Genomic DNA, 26,302 nt, shown 5'->3' with positions numbered 1-26,302 from the left:
GTTGTTGGATGTACTTGGACTATATATCTCTATTAAACATTTGATGAACATCTAATAGAAGAAGAATCTAGTTGGGTTTTCCCCCTTGTGGGGTTTTTCCCTAATCTTTGACCTAAATCTTTGTGTCTCATTGATCTTGGTTGTCCTATATTGTGCATATTGTTCATTGTCCTATCTACAATTGCTTACTGTTGTTGGGTGATTGAAATAAATTTGAAAAAGTGATAGCTACTGAAAAAAGAATTTGTTAAAATGATTTTTACAGCATAAAACATTGGAAAAGTAACAGAGATATCTATGACCCTTTATGAATAACTCCCAAGCTAATGCAAGCCCAAAGATGCCTTGGATCCTTCAACTTCAGCAGCTCTTGTTTGAAATTTACGATGATTGTGATTATTTTTGGTGCATCGTGCAAGGGAAACATTAATGATTTTTATGACTAATTGGCACTTGGCCTTGTTCATGGCCCACATTGGCTTTCGGTTTCGTGATCTTTTAAAACACAGACATCAATGCCTCTTTATTACCCCTGGCAGTGGTATTTTACTTTTGCTACCTTGTTTTTTATAAAATGCAAGCTGCATGAAGCAAGAAAAAAGGAGATAATTTTATTCAACTGTCCCTTGTAACAGCTTGAATATCAATTAAAGTTCCTTTCAGTTTCGACAATATTCCACAAAATTGCCACTATATACGATTCGCAAGCACTGATGCAGTCGAAGGTGTTCGACAACTTAGAAAACCAGTTCTTGGTATATTCATATAATTTATCACGTGATGAGAGCAAAGAGTGGCATAATTACTAATTATCTTCTCGTAATGTGATTTGCTATCTTTCAAATGTAAGTTAGATGAATGGTATCATAGTTGTGTAAAAGGTGTCTGATATGAAGAATAAATTGAAAGAGAATCAAGATATATTTAGGAAATAATTTATAACTACATGGTCGGCTTATTCAGAAACCGCAGCAGTTACCAGCAAGCTTTGCTGTGATTTATTGTCACGACTAGATTAAAGAAGCTTTAAAGGTACAACTGAGACGTTAAAGAAGCTTTAAAGGTACAACTGAGACCTTTAATAGTCAACTTGCTTATCAAAATGGAGAGCAAGCAAAGACAGTAACAAAAAGCAAAAAGAATATGAAACATCTTTTTCTACAGATAACTTCCAACATTACTGCCAGATCACTCCTTTCAACAGGAAACAAGGTGGTGTTATTCTACAACGTGTCTGGCTATTTGTAACTATGCTTTTGTCACCTTCCATGTCCTTTGGTTGATATTTTTTTAGGCTCTCTGCTGCAAAAGGCTTTCCCTCTTGAAAGTTAAGGTAGGGTTTGTAGCGCTGAGATTTTGACTTTCATTTTAAAAGTCCCAAAATGTGGTTCACTGCTTGTAGCTAACACCCAAATCCTATATGTGCGACTAAGCATGAAACAATTCCAACTCTCTAATTAGACTTTATGCTATCCAAAATAAGCATAGGCTCCAACAATCTTATACACAGGCTTTCCAAATGATAGAATTAAATAGAAATCTCTTGCTTCTGAAGCTCTCTTTTCTGTCTTAAAAAGACAGTCACAAACAACTACTACTTTCAAGAGCTGCGCCGTAAGGTCGACACAAGCAAATAACTCAAAGCCGAATCAACAGAAGACAGGAAAATAATTAGAAGCATCACCAGCAGTAGCGTAAGAGTCGCTGTCTTTAACTGCAGGCATAAAATAAAATGTTAGTCAATGCATCATATATTGATGGTTTATTTCTCCAAAAGGAATAATATAAAACATTTTTATTATTTATTCAAAAATAAATTAACCATTCAAACATTCTGACATTTGTTCATTAACTTAGTTTCCATGGTCATGAGCAAAACAACAATGCACATGCAAGTAGAGTCCTAGGGACAAGCATAAATGATTATTTCAGTAAAGTCCACGAGAGTCACAGAAACAGACCTTTTTCATCTATCCCTCTAGTTGAATTTATTGAATTCTGCTTAAACTTTTCAGCGTGTCCTTCAAAGGGAAAATAATTCTGGAGATATTCTCACAATATGTTAGAAATGTTGGGGTCAATAGTAGATTTTGGAATGTCCCAATCAGGATGATAATATGCAACCAATAAGGAATCTAAGTATAAGATGAACGCTGATGATTTTGATGGAGGATGATAAGATCAGTTCCAATGCTCCGAACACATGTAAAGTATATTTAGTGAATATGAATATAGCGCTTGTGCTGCACTATTTTCGACAGCAATGTGGTTCTTACATGGGCATTGCCTAGTAGTCCCTGCAACTAATGCAGGGCACTGTGATCGAAGACATATACAGTATATTCAGTAAATATGCATACAGTGCTTGAACTGCAATATTTTCGATAGCAATGTGGCTCTTACTTGGGCATTGCCTAGCAGTCCTTGCAATTAATGCAGGGCACTGTGACAGATTGTTTCTAATTTGATAAGATGGAAATAATGATAACATGATAGAAAATAGTAAAATCAGTGTTGGAAGCACTGAGAGGGGGGTGAATCAGTGTTTCCTTCCAATTAGTTAATTTTTAACTTCACTGAGCATTAAATTCACATTAACAATAAATTAACATCACATCACATGAACAGTAAACAACACCATTCAACAATGCACAAACATCAAGATAGTAGACAACAGATTTTTAAGTGGAAACCCTTCCGGGAGAAAAACCACCGAACACTTCTTAATATTTGTCTTCAATGATTTACATCAATAGGAAGCTCCAACTTCCAAATTTATCAATTCCAACTAAAAGGATGCTCCAACACCCTGTTTACCAGCTCCAACTAGAAGGACGCTCCAATGCCCTGGTTTACAGGCTGAACCCTGAAAGATGCTCCGACATCTTGTTTACCAGCTCCAAATGAAAGGACACTCCAATGCCCTGGCTTTATCAGCTCCCACTAAAATGATGCTCCAACACCCTGCGCAGGCTCCAACCTGCCCTAGCACCACCCTATGCAAGCTCCAACCTGCTCTAACATCACCCTGAAGTGTTCTCAGGGTCCGACCTGAAGGAGACTCCACTCTCCTACCTTGCACCACCCTTCCACCCTACTCAGCAAGCCGCCACTTTCCCTGAAGGCTCCAACCTTCAACTCACCGCCGCAAACCACATTTCACAATTGTCAAATTGGATCCACATGTGCTCGATATCAATATAAAACAAATTGTAATACAACTTATGCTCAATAATCAGATATGCTTCTACTCAAGATATCAAACCCTAGCTTCATAAACCTCTGCTCAAATTACATCAACATATCATCAATCATTCAGTGATATATCCCTGGTTCAACCATACATCAAACATCTGGCCATAACCCTGGTTCAACAATACATCAAACATCGGACCATAACCCTGGTTCAATAAGCAAATTAGAAGCATTGCAAACCCTGGCACATATCATCTTCCAATAACACTAAAACCCTAGCATTGATCAATAATCATAGGTCCAAGCTCAGCACATCAGTGTTGCTCAACGGTACTTTGACTACTACAGGCACAAACCTCAATCATCAACTCTCAGTTATTCGTAAACACCAACATATAGATATAGCATGACAGCCCAGCAAAAACACATTATCAATTTATGCCCTGCATATAGCCAACAATATCTGATCTTTGCCACGGTCCTCTGTTCTACCAACTGTCCAAATCTTAGAAGAAGTGTCTTCACAATATTACAATGACCAATGGCGTATGCTCAGGATACTAGCACAACGTTACTGCCTTGAAACGCTTCTCTGCAATACAATTCTTCCACAACAACACACTGTTAAACCTTTCTTGATCACACAATACTCTTCACTGACAAAACCCTAGCTGCATATAACTTATCTATTCAGCATAATCTCCTATTGTCAATGTATGCTCCAGATATACAGTGAGTATCAGGTATCTTCAAGGCATCAATAATACTAAATGATGTGATAACGAAACCCCTGGACAATAAACCTTAGATCTGTTGATGCTAAACTGTGCCTTCACAAAAATATTGACTTCTGCCTTAACTGTCCTTAATGAACTGAAAATGAAACCCCTAAAACCCTTACTCAAGATAGACTCAGAATATTTGTTGTAGCTATCAGTCACACAGTGCAACTCAACTCTGATATAACCCAATTGCCAACAATTTGTATTCTTAAGGTAACCTACTATGCCATGTGCTAAAGCAAAATTGTCTTCTTGGTTACAACTTACACATACACATTAGATGCTTGGAATTCCCTTAAGAGATGGATAATCTTGTTTCAGCCCTTGAACTGACTTGTGATCAAAAACCTTAAACGAAGCTTGAAATAATCCTCAGATCAAATGTATTCAACTATCCTTGCTACAGGAAACCACTACAACTCTTCCTTAAGCATAGAACATACCATTGATATCTAAAATTAACAGACTCTGAGCCAGATGATGCTTATGTAGCTCATGTTCATGATCCATGTCTAGTAGTGGTGATGAGTTTGATAAGGAGTGATCATGCTAATCATTGATATGTAGACTTATAGTAGGTCAATGGCCCAGTAGCTTGTCATATTGTTTTTGGACTCTAGAGGCCATTTAGTGTTGATTTTGGGTTGAATCGAATGTGCTCTAACCTTGAAATTTGGTGGAGAGGCTAAGGCACATGAGATCTCCAAGACCCAGAAATCGTTTGGCGAAATTCCACCAGGATGAGGAGTTATTAAAATAATAAATATTTTTTATGGGTTCCTAAGTCTAAACTTAGGAAAATAAAAATATTAATGGATATTAATAAAGATAAGGGTGAGAAGCTTCTAAGGGACGAGGATCAAGTCTATTTTAATCTTAGCCGTTGATTAGAGACTTAATCTTGGTCGTTGATTCATCAATAGAAAAAGTATAAGAGAAGACCTAAAGATCATTTGGAGACACACCGTAGATACTCAATATCCTAAGGAAAATCAATTCTCAAAGAGAAGGAGATCGATTTCAGAGGGAGAGTTGTAGGGTGGAGGAAGAGGAGGGCATCAATAGCAGTCAGTGACTGAGGAGGAGGTGATGCAGGGGCATTGAGAGACAGTGCAGAGGGAGACGCATGCTGACGCAGAGGAACGCAGAACCACACAGAGTGACGCAAAAGTGGGAGAAGGGTCTCTAGGGTGTCAGAAAGTTTCCAGGGGAAAGTCTCAGGTGTTTTCTCTTAGTTTCTCTATAAAATCATTCCTTGTAAAGTGATTGTTGCTGAAGATTAATAAAACCCTCATTTGTTGCACCGATTTTCCCACATTGGGTTTTTCCAGGGACAATTGTCCAAAAACAACTATGTTGATGTGATTGGTTCTTATGCATGTATATCGTTGTTATTTTTTCTGTGTAATTATGTGATAACTGCAATAGAATTTATTTTAATGTTTGCTGAAGGGATTTCGTAAATAACTTATTGTGAAGAATAAGTAGGTGAAATAAATCAGTTGTTGCAGTAGAATTTCGGGTTAGAAATTTTCACATGGTATCAGAGCAGAGATCCGACAACAAGAAAGAAGAATCAACTATGGGTTAGGAACATGATGCGGAGGCATCAACTCAAAAGGACTCACACAGATTTCCAGAAGAAAGCACGAGGGACATGGATCACGATTATTCTATGTTAGCTTCCAGACTGGAAGAAGAAGTCGCTTGCCTAGCAAGCTCTGCCTCCTCTAAGGTTTGGTATATAGATAGTGGAGCTTCCTGGCATATGACAAGAATTCGAGAATGTTTTTCAAATTATCAGGAAAATAGGATGAATTTCCATATCACCATGGGAAATCAGGCAAAGTGTACCCCTATAGGAAGAGGTATTGTAATCTTTCAAACTGAAACAGGAGAGCAGCTTTCAGCGACCAATGTGCTACATGTGCTAGGATTGGGGATGAACTTACTCTCTGTATCTCAACTTCAAAACAAGGGCTATGATGTTTTCTTCATTAAGGAGAAAGTATATGTCAAACACCCAAGTTGGAAAAAGAAGGCCCAGATTGGAATCAAAAGTAACAGGTTGTATAGATTATAGCTAGAATCTCCAATGGCACTGATAGGCAGCAATGGAGATAAAGATTTGAATGAACTATGGCACAGGAGGATGGGACACTTACACCATGGGGCTCTGAGAATTCTCAGGAAAACAGTATCAGGAGTTCCAGAATTAAGTATCGAACGAGATGATGTATGCAAAGGGTGCGCTCTAGGCAAGTATGCCAAAGCAACGTTTTCTAGAAGTAACAATAGAGCTCAGAGTGTTCTAGGATTGATACACTCAGACATCTGTGGACCTATGTCCACAAAAGCTCTTAGTGGTGCCGAATACTTCGTCACCTTCATCGATGACCATTCTAGGAAGACTTGGATCTACTTTCTGAAAACCAAGGATGAGGTTTTTGGTCGATTCAAAGAGTTCAAGGCTCTAGTAGAGAATCTAACCGGAAAGAAGATAAAAGGGTTGCGCTCAAACAATGGTGGAGAATACGTTGACAAGGACATCACCGATTTTTGCGCTAGGTAAGGCATTAGAAGAGAGTGGATAGCTCCTTACAATTCGGAGCAGAATGGAGTAGCAGAAAGGAAAAACAGGACTATTGTGGAAGCATCTACGGCAATGTTTTATGATCAAGATATGCCCAAATTCCTGTGGGCAAAAGCATGCAACACGGCAGTTTATGTCCAGAACAAGACTCCACACAGGGCATTGAGAAAAATCACTCCGGAAAGGGTCTTCACCGGGAAGACACCTGAAGTCAGTGATTTCAGGATATCTGGGAGTTTGGTGTATTGCCGTATACATGAGGAAAAGAGAAAAATTAGATCAAACTGCTGAGAAAGGATATCTTGTGGGATATAGCGAGAATGCTAAGGCATATAGAGTTTATCTTCTAGGGAGTAGGAAGGTAGTAGTTCGGAGGGATGTAAAGTTCATGGAGGACAGAGCTTTCAGGAAATCCCGAGAAATGCCTTCCAAGGAGCAATCAAAAGATGATCCATTGGTCCAACCACTTCAACCAGCAGAAACTAGTACTAGCAATTCTCCTAAAGGCAAAGCTTCAGAATAGGAGGAATCTCAGGAAGAGGAAGAGCTGATAGATGTACCCACTACCAGTGGAAGAACGAGTCGGGAACTCCGACAGATTCTACGGGATGCAGAGGACTTCATTGGTGCACCCAGGAATGATAAAAGGGAGCGAAGACAACCAGACAGATACCAGGCCCTAGTAGCTCAGGTTGGGGAACCCTCTAGTTTTCAGGAGGTCGTTCAGCATCAAGTATGGGTAGATGCTATGGTGGAGGAATACAGTTCTATAATGGTCAATGATGTCTGGGAAGTGGTACCTAGGCCTCAGGACAAGTCAGTGGTAGGTTCGAGATGGATCTACAAAGTCAAATATGTTGCAGACGGCAGTGTGGAGAAATACAAAGCCAGGTTTGTGGCTAAGGGGTATGCTCAGAAGGAAGGGATAGACTACGAAGAAACCTTCGCCCCAGTAGCCAAGTATACTTCTATTAGAACCGTGATATCCCTTGCAACACAGATGGGGTGGGAGATTCACTAGATGGATGTCAAGATGGCGTTCTTGAACAGGGTGATAGAAGAAGAAGTATACATTGAACAACCAGAGGGTTTTGAGACACATGAGAAGAAATCTCATGTATGCAGATTAAAGAAAGCCTTGTATGGGCTTAAACAGGCACCTAGAGCATGGTACAGTCGAATTGATGGCTACTTGCAGAAGATGGGGTTCGTCAAGAGTGACGCAAATCCTAATCTCTATTATCTTGTCGTAGAGAATGAGCCTCTAATCCTGGTGTTATATGTGGATGATATTTTCCTAACAGGATCATCCAGGCTCATCAAAGACTGCAAGAACCTAGCCACAGAATTCGACATGAAGGATTTGGGACAGATGCATTATTTCCTGGGGTTGGAAGTTTGGCAGTAGAAGGGTGAGATCTTCATTGGTCAAGGGAGATATGCTACAAAGATCTTGAAGAGATTCAGGATGCAGGATTGTAGACCTATGGCTACTCCAATGATCACCAACTGAAAGAAGATTGATGCATCAGAAGATAAAGACATTAATCCCACCTTGTACAGACAACTTATAGGATCCCTGATGTATCTGGTCAATACCAAGCCAAACATTTGTTACGCTGTCAACACCCTCAGTCAGTTCATGGTGGAACCCAAGAGGGCGCATTGGGCAGCAGCCAAACATGTTCTCAGGTATATAAAAAGAACAGTCGAGCATGGACTATTGTACACCCAAGGCAATGACATTAGGCTGAGTGGGTTCACTGACACAGATTGGGCTGGAAGTTCAGTAGATCGGAAAAGTACAACTGGGTATTGTTTCAACATTGGATCAAGAATGACCTCCTGGTGTAGTAGAAAACAGAAATTCGTGGCTCGGAGCTCAGGTGAAGCAGAATATATGGCAGTTAGCACAGCTTCGTGCGAAGCCATATGGCTTAGGAAATTGCTTGTGAATCTATTCAGGAAAAGGATGGAAGCAACTAGGATCTTGTGTGATAATAGAGCTGCATCAAGTTCTCTGAGAATCTAGTATTTCATGATCGATCGAAGCACATTGATATCAGGTGTCACTTTGTCAGAGACCGTGTCCAATGAGGGGCAGTTTGAGGTACACTCCTACAGGAGAACAGGGGGCAGACATCCTCACCAAGGCTCTAGGAAGAACAAAGTTTGTTTATTTCAAGGAGAAGATGGGGATGGTGAAGAATCCATTTTAGTAGCAGAAATGAATAAGTATCGGGAGTTGCAGTGCAGCAGTGCTATAGGCAGCATGATGTAGCATGTTGAGAGGGAGCTGCAATACAGATGTAGCAATGGCAGTGGCAATGTCATGGGAAGTAGTACAGCAAGCAACAGTGCAGTGGATGTGGGGCAGCAGGCCAAGTAGCAGCACAAAGGACTGATGCGAAGGATCAATGTGATGCCTTTATGGTGAAGCATTGATAGAGCACATTCCTTGCTAAGAGGGAGTGTTGATTTTGGGTAGCATTGGATGTGCTCTAGCCTTGAAATTTGGTGGAGAGGCTAAAGGCACATGAGATCTCCAAGACCCAGAAATCGTTTGGCGAAATTCCACTAGGATGAGGAGTTATTAAAATAATTAATATTTTTAATGGGTTCCGAAGTCTAAACTTAGGAAAATAAAAATATTAATGGGTATTAATAAAGATAAGGGTGAGAAGCTTCTAAGAGACGAGGATCAAGTCTATTTTAATCTTAGCTGTTGATTAGAGACTTAATCTCAGCCGTTGATTCATCAATAGGAAAAGTATAAGAGAAGACTTAGGGATCATTTGGAGACACACCGCAGATACTCAATATCCCAAGGAAAATCGATTCTCAAAGAGAAGGAGATCGATTTCAAAGGGAGAGTTGCAGGGTGGAGGAAGAGGAGGGCATCAATAGCAGTGAGTGACTGAGGAGGAGGTGATGCAAGGGCATTGGGAGACAGCGCAGAGGGAGACACACGCTGACGCAGAGGGACGCAGAACCACACAGAGTGACGCAGAAGTGAGAGAAGGGTCTCCAGGGTGTCAGAAAGTTTCCAGGGGAAAGTCTCAGGTGTTTTCTCTTAGTTTCTCTGTAAAATCATTCCTTGTAAAGTGATTGTTGCTGAAGATTAATAAAACCCTCATCTATTGCACCGGTTTTCCCACATTGGGTTTTTCCGGGGACAATTGTCCAAAAACAACTGTGTTGATGTGATTTGTTCCTATGCATGTATATTGTTGTTATTTTTTCTATGTAATTATGTGATAACTGCAGTAGAATTTATTTTAATGTTTGCTGAAGGGATTTCATAAATAACTTATTGTGAAGAATAAGTAGGTGAAATAAATCAGTTGCTGCAGTAGAATTTCGGGTTAGAAATTTTCACATTTAGAGCCACATTGATTATGTATTTAATTGTTGATATGTATTGCAGTTTGTTAGTTTTTGTAGCATTGGATGTATTCTAGCCACAAATTTTGGTGGAGAGGCTAGAATACATGAGATCTCCAAAACCCAGAAATCGTTTCTGGAAATTACACCTAGAGATTAATTAATTAGATTATTAGTCGATTGTTAAATATTTCCTAAGTCTAAATTTAAGAAATATGGTTAATTAATTAGAATTAATTAATTCAATGTGAGAATAGTTTAGAAACTCACTCAGATTGACTTCAAGACGATCCTAGCCATTGATTAAGTTTTAATCTCGGTCGTTGGAGTCCCAACTGAGGATTATAAGGAGGAGTCGACGGGAACTTGGAGAAAACACACAAGGAGTTCAATTTCCTTGGCAAATCGATTTCCACAGAGCAGCAACAGTTGCCGAAGAGCCAAATTTCGGAGCAGAGTTAGTGAGGGCAGAGACAGTGATCTATATTCCGGAGGAAGTTTTCTAGATTCGAAGAGGCAGCAACAAGAGGTTGAGTTATTTCCAGTGGGGCAATGTAGAGGACTGTGCAATTGCTTCAGAAGAGCAACTCAATTTCACTGGAGGAAAAATTGTTTTCAGTTCTAGAGGTTGGGCAGATGTTCTAGAGTGTCAGAGAAGCAATTTCCTCAACAGAGACAGGCAGAACGACTTCATCAGAGGCAGTTATGGGGGCTAGACGTCATAGGGTCAAAGCAAGCACTACGCAGAGGCCAGCGTGAGGGTTCCAAGGGGACGAGTTTCTCAAGGAAAGTTGTGTTTAGGTTGCTTGTGGAAGAAGGCTAAGTCCCTTAGATAATTTTGGCTAGAATTTATTGTTGTTTGGATTGCCAGTTGGGCATCTATAGATTGTACTCATATTTCGTTGTTTCTTAGTAATAAAACCCTCAACTGTTGCATTGGTTTTCCCAAGTTGGGTTTTTTCGAGGACATTTGTCCAACATAATAGTGTCATTTGTGTGTGTGTGTGTGTGCTAGTATTTTCTCAGTTTCCAACACTATTATTTTCCACAGTTTTATTTGTTAAGGTTGCAGTGTTAATTATTTGGTATTTGTCGTAGAAAATTGCAAATAAATTGTTAAATAAATTAACAATTAGGAGAATAATTTCCAATTGTTGTGATAGATGAAATTTTCACATACTTGATGTCATTTTGATTAAATTGGCAACTAGGGCCAAACTTCATGTGGGACATCTTATTCATGGTTGATAATATGTCCATTAGATTCCTCTCGTCGAGAGGTGTAGGATTGATCTAAAAATCATCCGATTCCGATAAGTATTCATGGAGATATGAATTTATTTTGATTATGGAATTATTATCAAGCCGACCTACAACTCATGTAGGCTCAGAAGCCCAACAGTCGCATCTATTCAAACATCAACAGTTGTGTATAAATACAGGAGGACTTTTCCTCATTTGCACTCACTCATCTCCTCACATCTCTCTCTCTCTCTTGCGCAGAAAAGAGGCTCTTCTCTACTGCGCAGAAAAGAGACCTTTCTCACACATGGAGGAGCAGTTGCAGATTTTAGGGCAGCAACTGCAGAAGTGAAGTTTGACCTGTGTGGACCAGAAGATCTCCTCATCAGAACTGCGCTGTAGGTTCATCTGGACCTCCTCTGAAGGCCGCAACTTTTGGTGGTGGAATCAAGCCGATCCGATGGTCGGTTTGCGAGATATCGACTGCCCTAGTTTGAAGGAAGCTGCTGAAACTGAAGTTGCAACTGCAGATTCAAACTTTGACTAGCGTGAACCATCAAACCTTCTCTACTGAACTACGTTGTAGGTTCATTTGGACCTCCTCTGAAGGCCGAAACTTTTGGTGGTGGAATCAAGCCAATCCGACAGTCAGTTTGCGAGATATCGACTGCCCTAGTTTTGATGATGAAGCTGTTAATGTTGATGTTGCTGATCTAGGGTTTGCTACTGCTGATATAAATCAAATTTATTGTATTATTTCTCTCTGCTGAATTATTGAAGATAAAAGAAGATTTGATCAAAGGGTTTCCCCACACATTGTGGGGTTTGTCCCTGGCTAGCCGCCACATCTTGTGTCTCTTGTCTTGGCTTGTTTTCTGTTGATCGTTTAATGTTCTATCTGCACTTTACTTAAGCACATGTGATTGCTAATCTATGAATAATAATAAGAAGAAAGAAAAGTAAATTGCTCTAAGCATAGAACATACCATAACTTAACATGGTATCAAAGCTGAGATGAAGACAAAGCCCGAGCAAGAGCAAGAGCAATCACCGAAGAGAAGATTGGCAAGGCTATCCTAAAAGAACTATGGGGTCCTCAACACTCTCCCCTGCCGAAGACAAGCTCCGTGAGAACGCTGACTATCATGGAGGGAAGATGTCTATCAATCTAACCCTAGAAGATCGAGGAGTGTTGGACCATGTGAGAGGCAATATTGTGGAGCCTCCATCAAATGCATCTGCTACTACCAGGAACAAATGGAAAACCGAAGAAGTCAAAACAAAAAAGATCATCCGGGACTCTATCGACAAGCGCTTGGTGGCCTACATCTCCGACCTGAACACCTCCAAGGAAATCTATGATACACTGGTGAGTTTATTTAAAGTTAATGATGCAAATCAAATTTTGTTTCTAAGAAATATGCTAAAGGAAATTAAGAAGGGTAAAGATGAGAGTATGCAAGCATACTTCTTAAGAATCAACGAGATCAGGGACGATCTCCTATCTATTGGGGAGACTATTACTGATAGGGAAATGGCACTCACGACTCTTGGAGGATTACCATCCGAATGGTACGTGTTCAGGACTAGTCTTCTGAACAACAATGTAATTCCTGGTTTCGAGGAATTAATGGCTAGATGCATCCAAGAAGAAACAAGGGTAGAAGAGCAAGAAATGCCCATACCTAAAGGTCCTCCTGCTTCCTTTTCTTCTCATGCTAAGAAAAGAAATAATTCTGGGACTAAATCAAAAAGAAAGGCTGGATCTAAGGGTGGAAGAAAAGGATGATGTTACATCTGCGATAAAGCAGGTCACTATGCAAGGGAGTGCCCTGATAGAAAGGACTCACACTGGGACGATGATCAAAATCCCTCTGATGGCAATCAAAGAAATGACAAATTCAATAGCAAAGGTAAGAGGAGTGCTGGGAATCAAGGAAGAGGACAACCATTCAAGAAGGCTAGAAATTCCAGGATGTATTAAATGCACCTGACCTCAAAAAAAAAAAAAAAAAAAAAACCTGGTGTCCATCTCGGAAATGGAAGACAAAGGCTACAAGGTAACCTTCAGCAATGGCAAGGTACGTATATGGAAAAATAATATTAAAGATAACTTTACTCTTGGGTTTCGTGTTAATTCATTATATCAGGTCGATGGAAGTCCGCTAGGTGTCATGTCTTATGACACATTTCTTCAGTCCGAACTTTGGCATCGGAGATTTGCCCACCTTCATTATAAAGCTCTACCCAATGTAAGACAAATGGTGACAGGGATGCCCGAATTCCGAGTAGAGAAAGAAGGTGTATGTGCCGAAGGAAAGCTCAAAAAGGGACCATTCCCCTCAAGCCAAAGCAAGACCTCCGATATATTACAGTTGGTTCACTTAGGCATACCTAAGGCTGGCATTAAGAGGGAGACAACTACTCCACATACTCCTGAGCAGAATGGTGTGGTGGAAAGGAACAACCATATGATTGTGGAAGTTGTCCAGAGACTTCCAAAGTTTCTATGGGTAGATAATGTAACAATGCCTGATGTGGAGGAACCCATGGATCCTACTTATCCACCTGATCCTTCCTCTTCTAGGAAGAGGCCTTCATGGCTTAGGGGGATACTGAAGAACATGCTGCACCCCGAGGAACCTTCTGTGAAAGTAAGAAACCTAACAGGTATCAGGGATATCTGACCATCATGAGCACGATTATACAAAATGAGCCTTCATCATTCTCAGATGTCGTCAAGCATCAAGTATGGAAGGATGCTATGACCGAAGAATATGAGTCTATTATGAAGAATGATGTCTGGGAAGTAGTTCCCAGACCCCAGGACAAGACAGTTGTCACGTCAAAATGGCTTTACAAGATAAAGCATGCAACAGATGGAAGTACGGAAAAGTATAAGGCTCGTTTTATTGCTCGTGGTTTCTCCCAGAAGGAAGGTATAGACTATGATGAGATATTTACACCTGTTGCCAGATATACGACCATCCGCTCGATCATAGCCCTTGTAGCTTCACAAGGATGGAACCTACATCAGATGGATGTCAAGACCGCGTTTTTGCATGGTTCGATCAAAGAAGAGGTCTACGTGGGGCAACCCGAAGGATTTGAGATTTATAATCGAAAATCTCACGTATGCAGGTTGAAGAAGGCTCTCTATGGGTTGAAGCAAGCACCCTGAGCATGGTATGAGAGGATCGATAGCTACTTGATGAAGCTGGGATTCACTAGGAGTGAAGTCAATCCTAGCCTTTACTTTAAGATTGAAAATGACAAACCTCTCATGCTAGTGCTGTATGTGGATGACCTCTTTCTAACAGGTGCAGACCCTCTCATTCACAAATGTAAGAGGGAGTTGGCTTCTGAATTTGAAATGAAGGACTAAGGACTGATGCACTATTTCCTAGGACTTGAAGTTTGGCAGAAGCCAGGGGAAATTTTCCTATCTCAAAGAAAATATGTGGTGAAGATATTGGAAAGATTTGGTATGGTAGACTGCAAGCCTGTAACTACCCCAATGGAGCTTGACTTCAAGAAGTTAAGCAGTAGTGCTGTTGGACCTGTTTTACGAAATGCTACCGAGTATCGGCAACTCGTCGAAGCATTAATGTTCTTAGTGAACTCCTGTCCAGACATATGCTTTGCAGTCAACACATTGAGTCAACATATGGTTGAACCTCACCACATACATTGGATTGGTGCCAAGAATCTGTTGAGATATCTTCGTGGCACAATCACTTATGGGTTAAGATACACTGCCGGAGATGTGAGACTACTTGGATATACTGATGCTGATTGGGCAGGCAGTGTGGTGGACCGTAAGAGCACTTCCGGGTGTTGTTTCACCTTGGGATCTGCTTCGATATCCTGGATGAGTAGGAAGCAGAAGTCGGTGGCTTTGAGCACCGCCAAGGCAGAGTATATTGCTGCTAGCATGGCCTCCTGTGAGGCAGTCTGGTTGTGAAAGCTCTTCAGTGAGCTGTTTGGATTTACATTGGATACCACCGTGATCTTATGTGACAACCAGAGTGGGATTCGTTTGTCAGAGAATCTCGTATTTCATGATCGCTCCAAGCATATCGATATCAGGCATCACTATATTCGAGATATGGTGCAGCGGGGAACTATAAGGTTCCATCATATCGGTACAGATGAACAGGTCGCCGACATTCTGACAAAGCCCCTAGGGAAAGTCAAATTCCTGACTTTACGAGAACAACTTAGAGTTGTTCAAAGGCCCTCCGATGACGGTCCTGTATGATGCATTGAGCTCTGGGAGCTCCGGGAGGGTGCGGGGTACTTCTTGGAACAACATATGACCACAAGACGATTCACTATCCCCTGGTGGTATACATTTACACCCCATGGTGACTATGTAGCAAGATTGATGTGTTCTCCTGTGAGGCTTGGATTGATGTGTTCTCCATCGCGATTGTAGCAAGATTGATGTGTTCTCCTGTGAGGCCTGGATTGATGTGTTCTCCATCGCGATTGTAGCAGGATTGATGTGTTCTCCTGTGAGGCCTAGATTGATGTGTTCTCCATGGCGATTGTAGCAAGATTGAAGAGTTCTCCTGTGAGGCGTTCTCCATGGCGATTGTAGCAGGATTGATATGTTCTCCTATGAGGACAAGATTGATTAGTTCTCCTGTCGAGGCATCCTACCCATGCAGTCTAGGACTCATGGGAAGTACCTCTCATCTGATCAATGAGCAAGGAAATGAAGTTAGGGACCATAGTAGTACTGATGGACGCATCGTTGTATCTACCGTACTCCCTATGCTAGGATGACCTCCATTGATCTGGGATCAATGATACTGGTCTGGGACCAGTGGTAGGAGTGGTACATTCTATGACATTGACTTTGGGTTGGTTGTTACTGGTCTGGGACCAGTGGTACGCACTCCAAGACTAACTTCGTGTCAGTGCAGCACTGGTCTGGGACCAGTGAGAGTGGTACATACGATGACGCTGACTTCGGGTCGATTGAGACAGGGCTGGGACTAGTGGTACACTCTCTCAACCTGTGATACTGGTTTGGGACCAGTGGTAGGAGTGGTACATACGATGACACTGACTTCGGGTCGGTTGAGACTGGTCTGGGACCAGTGGTACGCACTCTGAGACTGACTTTGAGTCGGTGGAGGATGATATTGGTCTGGGACCAATGGTAAGAGTTGTACCCACTATGACGCTGACTTCGAGTTGGTTGACACTGGTCTAGGACCAGTGGTACATACTTTGGGACTGACTTGGAGTCAGTATGATACATCCTCGATCATTTCTTCCTCTTCATAATTCGGACAATGCAGAGCAGAACAAAGCAGAGCAAAACATATCAAAATAGGGCAGAACAGAACAAAGCAGTACAGGCAGAATAGAGCAAAGCAGGGCAAGGGTCAGGCTGTACAGGGCAATGCATTTGATGGATGAATAGTAGCGACCGACAGACAGATTGCAGATGAAGTTCTCCCTAGTTGAGAGGGAGTGTTAAATTGGCAACGAAGGCTAAACTTCATGTGGGACATCTTATTCATGGTTGATAATATGTTCATTAGATTCCTCTCGTCGAGAGGTGTAGGATTGATCTAAAGATCATCTGATTCCGATAAATATTCATGGAGATATGAATTTATGTTGATTATGGAATTATTATCAAGCCGACCTACAACTCATGTAGGCTTAGAAGCCCAACAGTCGCATCTATTCGAACATCAACAGATGTGTATAAATACAGGAGGACTTTTCCTCATTTGCACTCACTCATCTCCTCACATCTCTCTCTCTCTCCTGTGCAGAAAAGAGGCTCTTCTCTACTACGCAGAAAAGAGACCTTTCTCACACGTGGAGGAGCAGTTGCAGATTTTAGGACAGCGACTGCAGAAGTGAAGTTTGACCTATGTGGACCAGAAGATCTCCTCATCAGAACTGCGTTGTAGTTTCATCTAGACCTCCTCTGAAGGCCGCAACTTTTGATGTGGAATCAAGCCGATCCGACGGTCGGTTTGCGAGATATCGACTGCCCTAGTTTGAAGGACGCTGCTGAAACTGAAGCTACAACTGCAGATCCAAACTTTGACCAGCGTGGACCATCAAACCTCCTCTACTGAACTGCGTTGTAGATTCATTTGGACCTCCTTTGAAGGCCGAAACTTTTGGTGGTGGAATCAAGCCAATCCGACGGTTGGTTTGCGAGATATCGACTGCCCTAGTTTTGATGATAAAGCTGCTAATGCTGATGCTGTTGATCTAGGATTTGCCACTGTTGATATAAATCAAATTTATTGTACTATTTCTCTCTGCTGAATTATTGAAGATAAAAGAAGATTTGATCAAAGGGTTTCCCCACACATTGTGGGGTTTGTCCCTGGCTAGCCGCCACATCTTGTGTCTCTTGTCTTGGCTTGTTTTCTGTTGATCGTTTACTGTTCTATCTGCACTTTACTTATGCACATGTGATTGCTAATCTATGAATAATAATAAGAAAGAAAAGCAAATTGCTCTAAGCATAGAACATATCATAACTTAACAGATATGCTAACCCTTATATGGTATATAGATGAGCAAAATTCGCATATTTTGTCTCTAATGGTTTGGAATCATGATCTTAAATATTAAATTAATTTTTTCATTAAAATTAATTATTTCATGTATTTTTCTAAAGACTGGTTCATTGAGATCTGACCAGTCTGGTTCTTCTGGTTAAATTCAAAAACCAGTTTGATAGGTAGACTAGGTCAATTTACCGGTTCCGGTTTTTAAAACTATGGTTGTAATGTATCTACAATCCATCCACCCCTATGAATTGACTTCAACTCTATCAATGCAGACCAAAATATATGATTCTAAACTCTAGATGTACAATGCAAAATGCATCCTAATATCTAGTTAAATTGATCAACCCTCTTCATACCCTAAAAATATACTGAAGTTGCTCTTGATATGTTATTGAGTCCCTGTTCACTCATTTATGTCTCCATCTTGAATTGTTAGTCTCATCATATACCAAGGTGCTAAATTTAGTCACAAGATAAACATTAGCAGAGCTCCTCAAGGCTTGCAGCCCAAGCTACATAATTAATCCAGAGCTTTCTTTCAAAACACGTGCTACTTTGCATAGCTTGATTAACTAAGATAACTATTAAAGAGATTTCTGGTTGTAGTCTGTTAAAAATTTTAATAACAAATCAGTAAATTTGATAAAGATCGCATGTCCTTAAGCAAGTTACTTGGTTAATCCTATTAGAATTATTGTGTAAAGTTGCTTACTCTAAAGAATCTCCTCTCCCATCCAGTGTGAAGTGGCCCCAAAACCAGTAAAATAACCCACTTTTGGATGCTTAAAGGACAAGCACATCCCAAGCTGCAGGTTAGAAGATGAGGCAATATATGTATTGAAACCGTCACAGATTCACAGATAGACCAACAGCACACTTGTATTTTTTCCAATCCATGACTGGATGATCATCTTTTCATTTTACATTTTCAAAGCTTTGAGTGGCCATACCAATAATCACAAAGAATCTTTCTAGTTCTATGGTTATATAGGTTTAAGTAGCCATCTCTTAATGTCCCCACTTTGTCTAGCTTATCAAGCACATTCGCAAATCACCATTCTATTTTCCCATCTAACACAACCAACATATATGGAAAATGGCTTGAATACATACAAACTCCATGACCTAAAAAAGCAAGAACAGTGGATGAACCATTCTAACAATTCAATGGAAAGATTGAATATGCCACTTTTGCAAAACATAAGAAATCTTAAGGAGCTCAGCTTAAGAAACATATTTTATTTTATCACCCCAGAATCATTCAGTATACAAGCATTATCAATCTCAATAAATCATTGTACTCTTGGTTATCTCATTACAATAATTGTGAAGCGCACACAATTAAATACTGAATTGACAAACATCTATATATATATATATATATATATATATAGAAATTGAATGATGATTCTTACAATGGAAGGCCCCTGGCTTAAATACAACCTCGGGTGCCTTTACATGAGTGGGCATGATCTTTTGATTGTACCCCTTCTTCCTAAATTAAACATTAAAACATATTTAATTTTTTTTTGCATAACATTGTCTTCCTCTCGAAAATATGCTTTGTCCTCAAAGCATAGGTAATGAAGGGTATTGTTGACAGAATGCTTTTGTCTCCCAAGAGACTTCTTCTTCTGGTAGGTTCTTCCACTTAATAAGGTATTCTTTGATTACTCGGGATCGCAATTTCTTTTCCCTAGTGGTGATGATTCCTTTTGGTTCTAAAATGATCTTCCCTTCGTCATCTAATGTTGGGAGTGTTGTCTAGAGCACTTGGTGTTTGCCTAGTGCTTTTTTAAGGCAAGATACATGGAAAACGTTGTGAACATGACTTTTATCAAGAAGGATTAAGTTGTATGCTACTTGGCTGATCTTTTTGTTAATCTGGTACAGTCCATAGAACTTTGGTGACAATTTGTTTTTTCCCTTCTGCTTTAAGGACCATCGCTTGTAAGGTTGAAATTTAACAAATACCCATTCTCCAACCTAAAATTCTCTCTCTGTTCTGTTTTGGTCAGCGTGCTGCTTCATACTAATCTTTAACTGTTGGAAACTTTGTCTCGATAATGGCCAAGTCCTTCCATTTAGGAGGCTCATAACCGTATAGAGCTTGAAATGGGGCCATTTTTGCTCAAGTGTGATGAGTGGAATTGTACCATCATTCAGCGAGATGTAACCATTGAGCCCACCTATTTTGTTTGTTTGTTGCATAACAACAGAGGTCAACTTGCTGCTTCACATTGATCTTTAACTGCTAGAAATTTTGTCTCAATAATGGCCAAGTCCTTCCATTTAGGAGGCTCATAACCATATAGAGCTTGAAATGGGGTCATTTTTGCTCAAGTGTGATAAGTGGAATTGTACCATCATTCAGCGAAATGTAACCATTGAGCCCACCTATTTTGTTTGCCTGTTGCATAACAACAAAGGTAAGCTTCTAAACATTTATTAAAAAAATTTGTTTGGCCGTCTGTTTTAGGATGATAAGTTGACTCATGTTGAGGTATGTTCAAATATGTTTGAAAAATTCCTTCCAAAAATTCCCTTTAAATTTGGCATCTCTATCGCCAACAATGACTTTGGAAAATCCATGTAGTTTGTTGACATTATTGCAAAATATCTCAACAGTTTCTTTAGTTGAGTCTAATTTCTTCATTCTTATGAAGTGTGCATACTTGGTGAGCCTGTCGACTACTATGAGGATTTTGTCTTTTCCATACGATACGGGTAGCCCTTCAATAAAGTCCATCGATATTTCTTCCCACTTTTGGTTTGGAATATTTTTAGGGGATGTAGCAATCCAGGTGTCATAATGTTCTCATTTTTATTTCTCTGGCATTGATCACAATCTGCTACATATTTTTGCATTCTTATGAAGTGTGCATACTTGGTGAGCCTGTCGACTACTATGAGGATTTTGTCTTTTCCATACGATATGGGTAGCCCTTCAATAAAGTCCATCGATATTTCTTCCCACTTTTGGTTTGGAATATTTTTAGGGGATGTAGCAATCCGGGTATCATAATGTTCTCATTTTTATTTCTGGGGCATTGATCACAATCTGCTACATATTATTCATTCCCTTCCAGAAAAATGATTGGCGTGCATTATAGTAGGTTTTAAAAAAACCTACATGTCCTAATAGTGAACCATATGACTCCTTGAGAAATTTTGACTTAAAGTTGGAATTTGGGCTTAGGTAAATTCTTCCTTTATACCAAACAATATTGTTTTTCCATTCGAAATTTGAATTTTGAGAAGGATTATTGTTTATAGCACATGTTTCTGGATCTTTTGCATACTCACTATGAATTTCATTAATCCATTCTGGGACTACAATCGAAATTGCAAGCAATGACAACTCTTCATCTTTTTTGGATAGAGCATCTGCTACTATGTTGTCTTTCCCTTTCTTATGTAATATCTCCATGTCAAAGGCGGCAATTTTTTTGATCCATTTTTGTTGTTCTATAGAAAGTGTTTTCTGCTGTAGCTGTGAAGACTACTATGGTTTTTTCATATTAAAAACTTACTTTCCAAAATGCTTTGAAAAGTCTGGAGTTGCTAATACCGATGCATTGGGCATAATTTCCTTTAAGGTTTCAAAACACTTTTCTACCTTCTCATCCCATTGGAAAGAGTTCTTCTTTAAAAGGTTTGTTAGGGGTGCAATTACATCAACATAGTTTCGAATAAACCTTCAATAGTATCCAATCAACCCTAAAAATCCTCTTAATTTGGTGATATTAATTGGTTTGGGCCACATTCTTTTATAGACTTGATCTTATTAGGATCTACCTTTACTCCTTCCTTGGATATTATGTGATCCGAATTGGATCCATGAAGATTCTCAAGTACCATGACTGTATCAAAACAGGACAGACTTCGAATTTATGAACACAGAGCAATCAGGAAGACCTCTGGACAGTGGCAGATTGCAGCCAGCAAGGAACAACGAGGACCTCGGTCAAAGCGCGCTAACCGAGGCCCATGGAGTCCACGCAGGAGGCAAAACTGGCACTTGGGAAGCCCGGATCGGGAAACGGAGGCCATTTCTGATGCGCGATTAGCGCTTAGGGCAAAACCCCTCGAGAAGGAAAGGCCCCAAGCGCTCGGTCGCATGGGAAGCCGGGAAACCGTGGGGAAAGCGCTAAGGCGAAAGGCGGGTCCCGTGCTCCAAAACCAGCAGTATATCGAGGGCACCCTTAGGCGGTAAGCGGATTTGGCTGAAACCGAGCGATTCCATTCAGCGCTCGATGAGTGTCCCGCGAATGAGAGAGAAAACCGCCTCTCATCGCGCGCTAACGGTCGAGCAAATCAACCGCGCAAAATGAGTGAATATCGTAGGATCTGGGGGGCTCCAGATCTGACGATGGAGATTGCGCCAGATGGAGAAACCGGATTTGACAGGAGAATTAAGCCGCGACATAAAATTTTGAAGTCCGATTTGACTGCTGAGTTGGCGGATGAGTCATTCCACAATGCAACTGGATTACCGAACTGTCGAGGAAGAGCTGGCGCAGTGCGCAAGAGGACAAGTGGCCACTCCTTGTAAGCCGTTAGCAATGACGCAGAGGCAGGGAACTCCAAACGAACAGCAGCAGGCGAACCGAAGGGGCGGAAGAGGAATCGAACAGTCATGAGATAGATTGGCTTTAAGCCATGAACAAACAGAGAACAGGACGACGAAGAAGAGAGAAGAAGAGAACGAAGACAGAGAGAGCGAGAGCAAAGAAGAGACATTGAAGCAAAAAGCAGAAAACAGAGAGCCGAGCTAACCTAAGGCAGCATCGAGCAGACAGAAAGCTTGAGAGATTCAAGCAATCCCTGAGAGGATCTGTCGGGAATTGAGCACCAAATTAGGCTCCTCCCATTAAAGACCAAAGAGGTCAAGACTTGGAAAGGAAAAGAGTCTGTGCACTCTAGTGGCTTGGGGAATCCAAGAACCACCCTACCAAGCATCATCTGTTTCAGGAGACTCTAATTGAGCTCCTCACTGTAAAAACTTTGCTTTAAAGACACAATAAAAGAAGGCCACCATTGAAAGTTGGACCGGAGACGTAGCCCTAGAGGATAGGGTGAACTCCTTATTAATTTGTTGTGTTCTTGTACTTGCTTACTCTGTTTCTCTTATTGTTTTCCATTCTTCCAATGTCTGTTTATTTTGCAATCTAATCAATCCGTTGCCTAAGATAACATAGACACACACCAGCACATGAGTCTATAATACCTTCATTTATTAATTAATTAATTGAGGTCACTCACAAGTGATTTTCAGATCAAGTGGTATCAGAGCTTTAGGCTATTAAGGTTAGACAAGCTTGTGTTGGTTTAGCTGTTGAATGCTAACTAGATCAAAGCTCAAATTAGGAGAAGGAGAGTTGGTCGAAACTAATCCTGAAATTGGGAGAGTCTATCCTTGGAAGACAATGTCAGAGGAAGGTTCTATGGGGCCAAACCCTCAATTCATAGATAGTTTCCTAGCCATAAAGTCCATGGTAGAAGAAATGTATAGGGACTTTAGAAAACATAAGGATGAAGATTCATCAGGCTCTAAGCAAGACAAAGGAGAAGATGAGTCACATTCCCATGACCACTCAAAAGGCAAAGGGAAAGAGGAAAGCTTTCTCACACCTCCTGATAGCCCTAAAAAGAAAGCATCTTTGATCAAACTAGATGTTAAATTTGATTTACCTATATATGATGGAGAGTTGAATGTAGAAAAGTTGGACAATTGGATTAGACAAATTGATATTTATTGTAGAGTACAGAATATCGACTCAAACAAGAGCAAGATTCAACTGGCAAGCCTACGCCTTCGAGGCACTGCCATGGTTTGGTGGGAAGGCAGAACCCAAGCTGACATGAAAAGACATGGTAAGACCATCTCTATCTGGAGTGAATTTGTTTCTGCAATCAAAAAGCAGTTCTATCCATTGGCCTACATGCAGCAAGCCATGATGAGTTGGCAAACTCTTCGACAATTGAAAGGGCAAAGTGTGCAAGGGTACACTCAAGAATTTAGAAAGAGAGCATTGATTCTAGGAATCTCATTAGACTCACCTGAGACTCTGTTGAAGTACATTGGTGGTCTACACAGCTACATGAGGCATACTATCCTCATGTTTAATCCCACTAGTATAGATGAGGTATCTGTACAAGCTACTCATCTAGAAGCTAGAGGAAAGAATGGAAGTCCAGAAGTTGGGGGATCATCCCAACCCACTGCAAGCAAGAATAAGGAGAAAAGAAAGCAGAAGTGGAAAGCAAGGAAGGCTAACACTGCACAGAAAAGCAAGGCTTCATGCACTCACTGTAAAAAGGATGGGCATGATGATGAGCATTATTGGATTCTGCATCCAGAGTTGAGACCTAAGAAGTTCAAGGGCAAGAAGAAGAAGACTGCTGCAGCTATTCAGAAAGATTTGGGGTCAGACTCAGGAGATGAAACAACCATTGCAGCCACAGGTATAAGAAGTAAGAATTCTGAAGCATCTACTAGTAATTCTGCACAATCTACTACTGATGAACAAAATGGGAGAAAAAGACATGAGCTTTTCCATATTCGAGTTATTTCCAAACATCAAAAGATTGATACTTTGTTTGATAGTGGCTCACATGTAAATTTAATTTCTGAAGCAATTGTAAAGAAGTTGGGATTAGCAACTACACCTCACAAGAAACCATACCCATTAGGATGGTTAAATGATAAAGCACAACTACAAGTGACTAGACAGTGCAAACTCAAGTTTTCTTTTGGGTTAGCATTTGTAGATAAGGTTGAGTTAGACATAATTCCTTTGGATATATGTGGAATTGTTTTAGGAAGTCCTTACTTGTATGATAGGAAAGCTATTTTCTATAGCGCTAAGAACAAGTATCTACTTGTTAAAGATGGAATCGAATACTTTGTAAGAGCTCATAAGCTCAAGAATAATTATACTTTTCTTGACGATGAACCACACTGGTTGGTTCGAAATGCGTCGACAAATGATATTTCATATAATTTACGTCGAAAAATCTCTTGTAAACTAAATAATTATACTCTCATAAACTCAGGGCAGATGAAAAGAATGATAAATTCATGCAAACAATTCTTACTGATGGTTGTAAAGGAAAAGAAACCTGATAAAACCAATGTATTTGAGGGTTGTAATGCTAAACAGCAAGCTGATTTAGAAAAGGTTGTTTCAGAGTATGATATCTTGTTTCAAGAACCTAAAGGTCTGCCACCCAAAAAGGAAATAGTACATGATATTATTTTGCAGCAAGATGCTCCATTGCCTAACATTGGAATGTATAGGTTGTCCGCTTTAGAGAATGCTGAAATCAAGAAGCAGGTGCAGGAGTTGCTCGAGAAAGGGTTCATCAGACCTAGCACATCACCATGTGGGTCACCAATCGTTTTGGTGAGAAAGAAAGATGGCTCGTGGAGAATGTGCAGTGATTACCGAGCACTGAATAAGATAACAATCAAAAATCATTATCCCCTTCCTCGCATAGATGATCTTTTAGATCAATTGAAAGAAGCTGTTTATTTCTCCAAGCTAGACTTGCACAGTGGATACCATTAGGTCAGAGTTGCAGAACAAGATGCATGGAACACTGCTTTCAAAACAAAGCAGGGATTGTATGAGTGGCTGGTTATGCCTTTTGGCTTAACTAATGCTCCTGCTATTTTCATGAGATTAATGAATGATGTACTCAGACCTTTTCTTGATGATTTTGTTATTGTGTATCTGGATGACATTCTGATTTTTAGCAAAACGTGGGAAGAACACTTAAAGCATGTTAAGAAGACACTAGATGTTTTGAAAAGAGAAAAACTTCATGTTAAACTCTCAAAATGTGAATTTGGCAAAACATCTCTGAATTATTTGGGTCATATAGTAGGGGGTGGTGAATTGAAGATAGATCCCTCTAAGGTGGCAGTCATTGTAAACTAGCCTAAACCAAAATCTGCTACAGAAGTTAGAAGCTTCTTAGGAGCAGCACAATATTGGAGGAAGTTCATTTCTAACTTTTCCTTAATTGCAGCTCCCTTACATGCTTTAACAGGGTTGAAAAAGGTGTTTCAGTGGGGAGGCAAACAGCGGAAAGCCTTCGACACCTTGAAAGAAAAGATTAGTACAGCACCTGTACTAGCACTGCCTGATCTTCAAAGACCATTTGAGATCCAAACAGATGCCAGTGACTATGCCATGGGAACAGTGTTGACACAGCTCGGTAAACCCATATGTTATCATTCTGAGACTTTTAATCCTGCAGTAGTTAACTATCCTACATATGATAAAGAATTGTATGCATTAGTTCAAAGTGTGAAAAAGTGGAAACCTTACTTAATGGGCAAAGAGATAGTAATACATACTGATCATCAACCACTTCAATATCTACACTCCCAAACTAAGTTGCAGCAATCAAGGCACTATAGATGGATGGGTTTCCTACAACAGTTTCATTTAGTCATTAGATATAAAAAGGGCATACACAATAAAGATGCAGACATGTTATCAAGACCTATTATAAATGCATCTACTATACTTAAGCAT

The 26,302-nt window shown here is 40.3% G+C and overlaps 1 protein-coding gene across 6 annotated transcripts in view; it reads right to left on the bottom strand.

Annotated features, from left to right (window-relative positions):
• Positions 1 to 1,051: 1,051 nt before the first annotated feature.
• LOC149244398 (uncharacterized) overlaps positions 1,052 to 26,302 on the bottom strand; it is a 175,213-nt gene continuing 149,962 nt past the window's right edge. For all 6 annotated transcript variants that reach the window (XM_089367987.1, XM_089367986.1, XM_089367988.1 and 3 more), the window contains one exon: positions 1,052 to 1,714. In XM_089367987.1, the coding sequence (XP_089224113.1) occupies positions 1,601 to 1,714 (114 nt within the window). In that variant the 3' untranslated portion in view covers positions 1,052 to 1,600. The remainder of the gene's footprint in view (positions 1,715 to 26,302) is intronic.

The sequence above is a fragment of the Pinus tabuliformis genome, chromosome 8 (genome assembly GCF_031772625.1).
Source record: "Pinus tabuliformis cultivar Carrire ecotype Pingquan chromosome 8, CPIR1, whole genome shotgun sequence".
NCBI classification, from domain to species: domain Eukaryota; kingdom Viridiplantae; phylum Streptophyta; class Pinopsida; order Pinales; family Pinaceae; genus Pinus; species Pinus tabuliformis.
The sequence above is the reverse complement of the archived record's forward strand: the minus strand, read 5'-3'. Positions and strand labels throughout refer to the sequence as shown.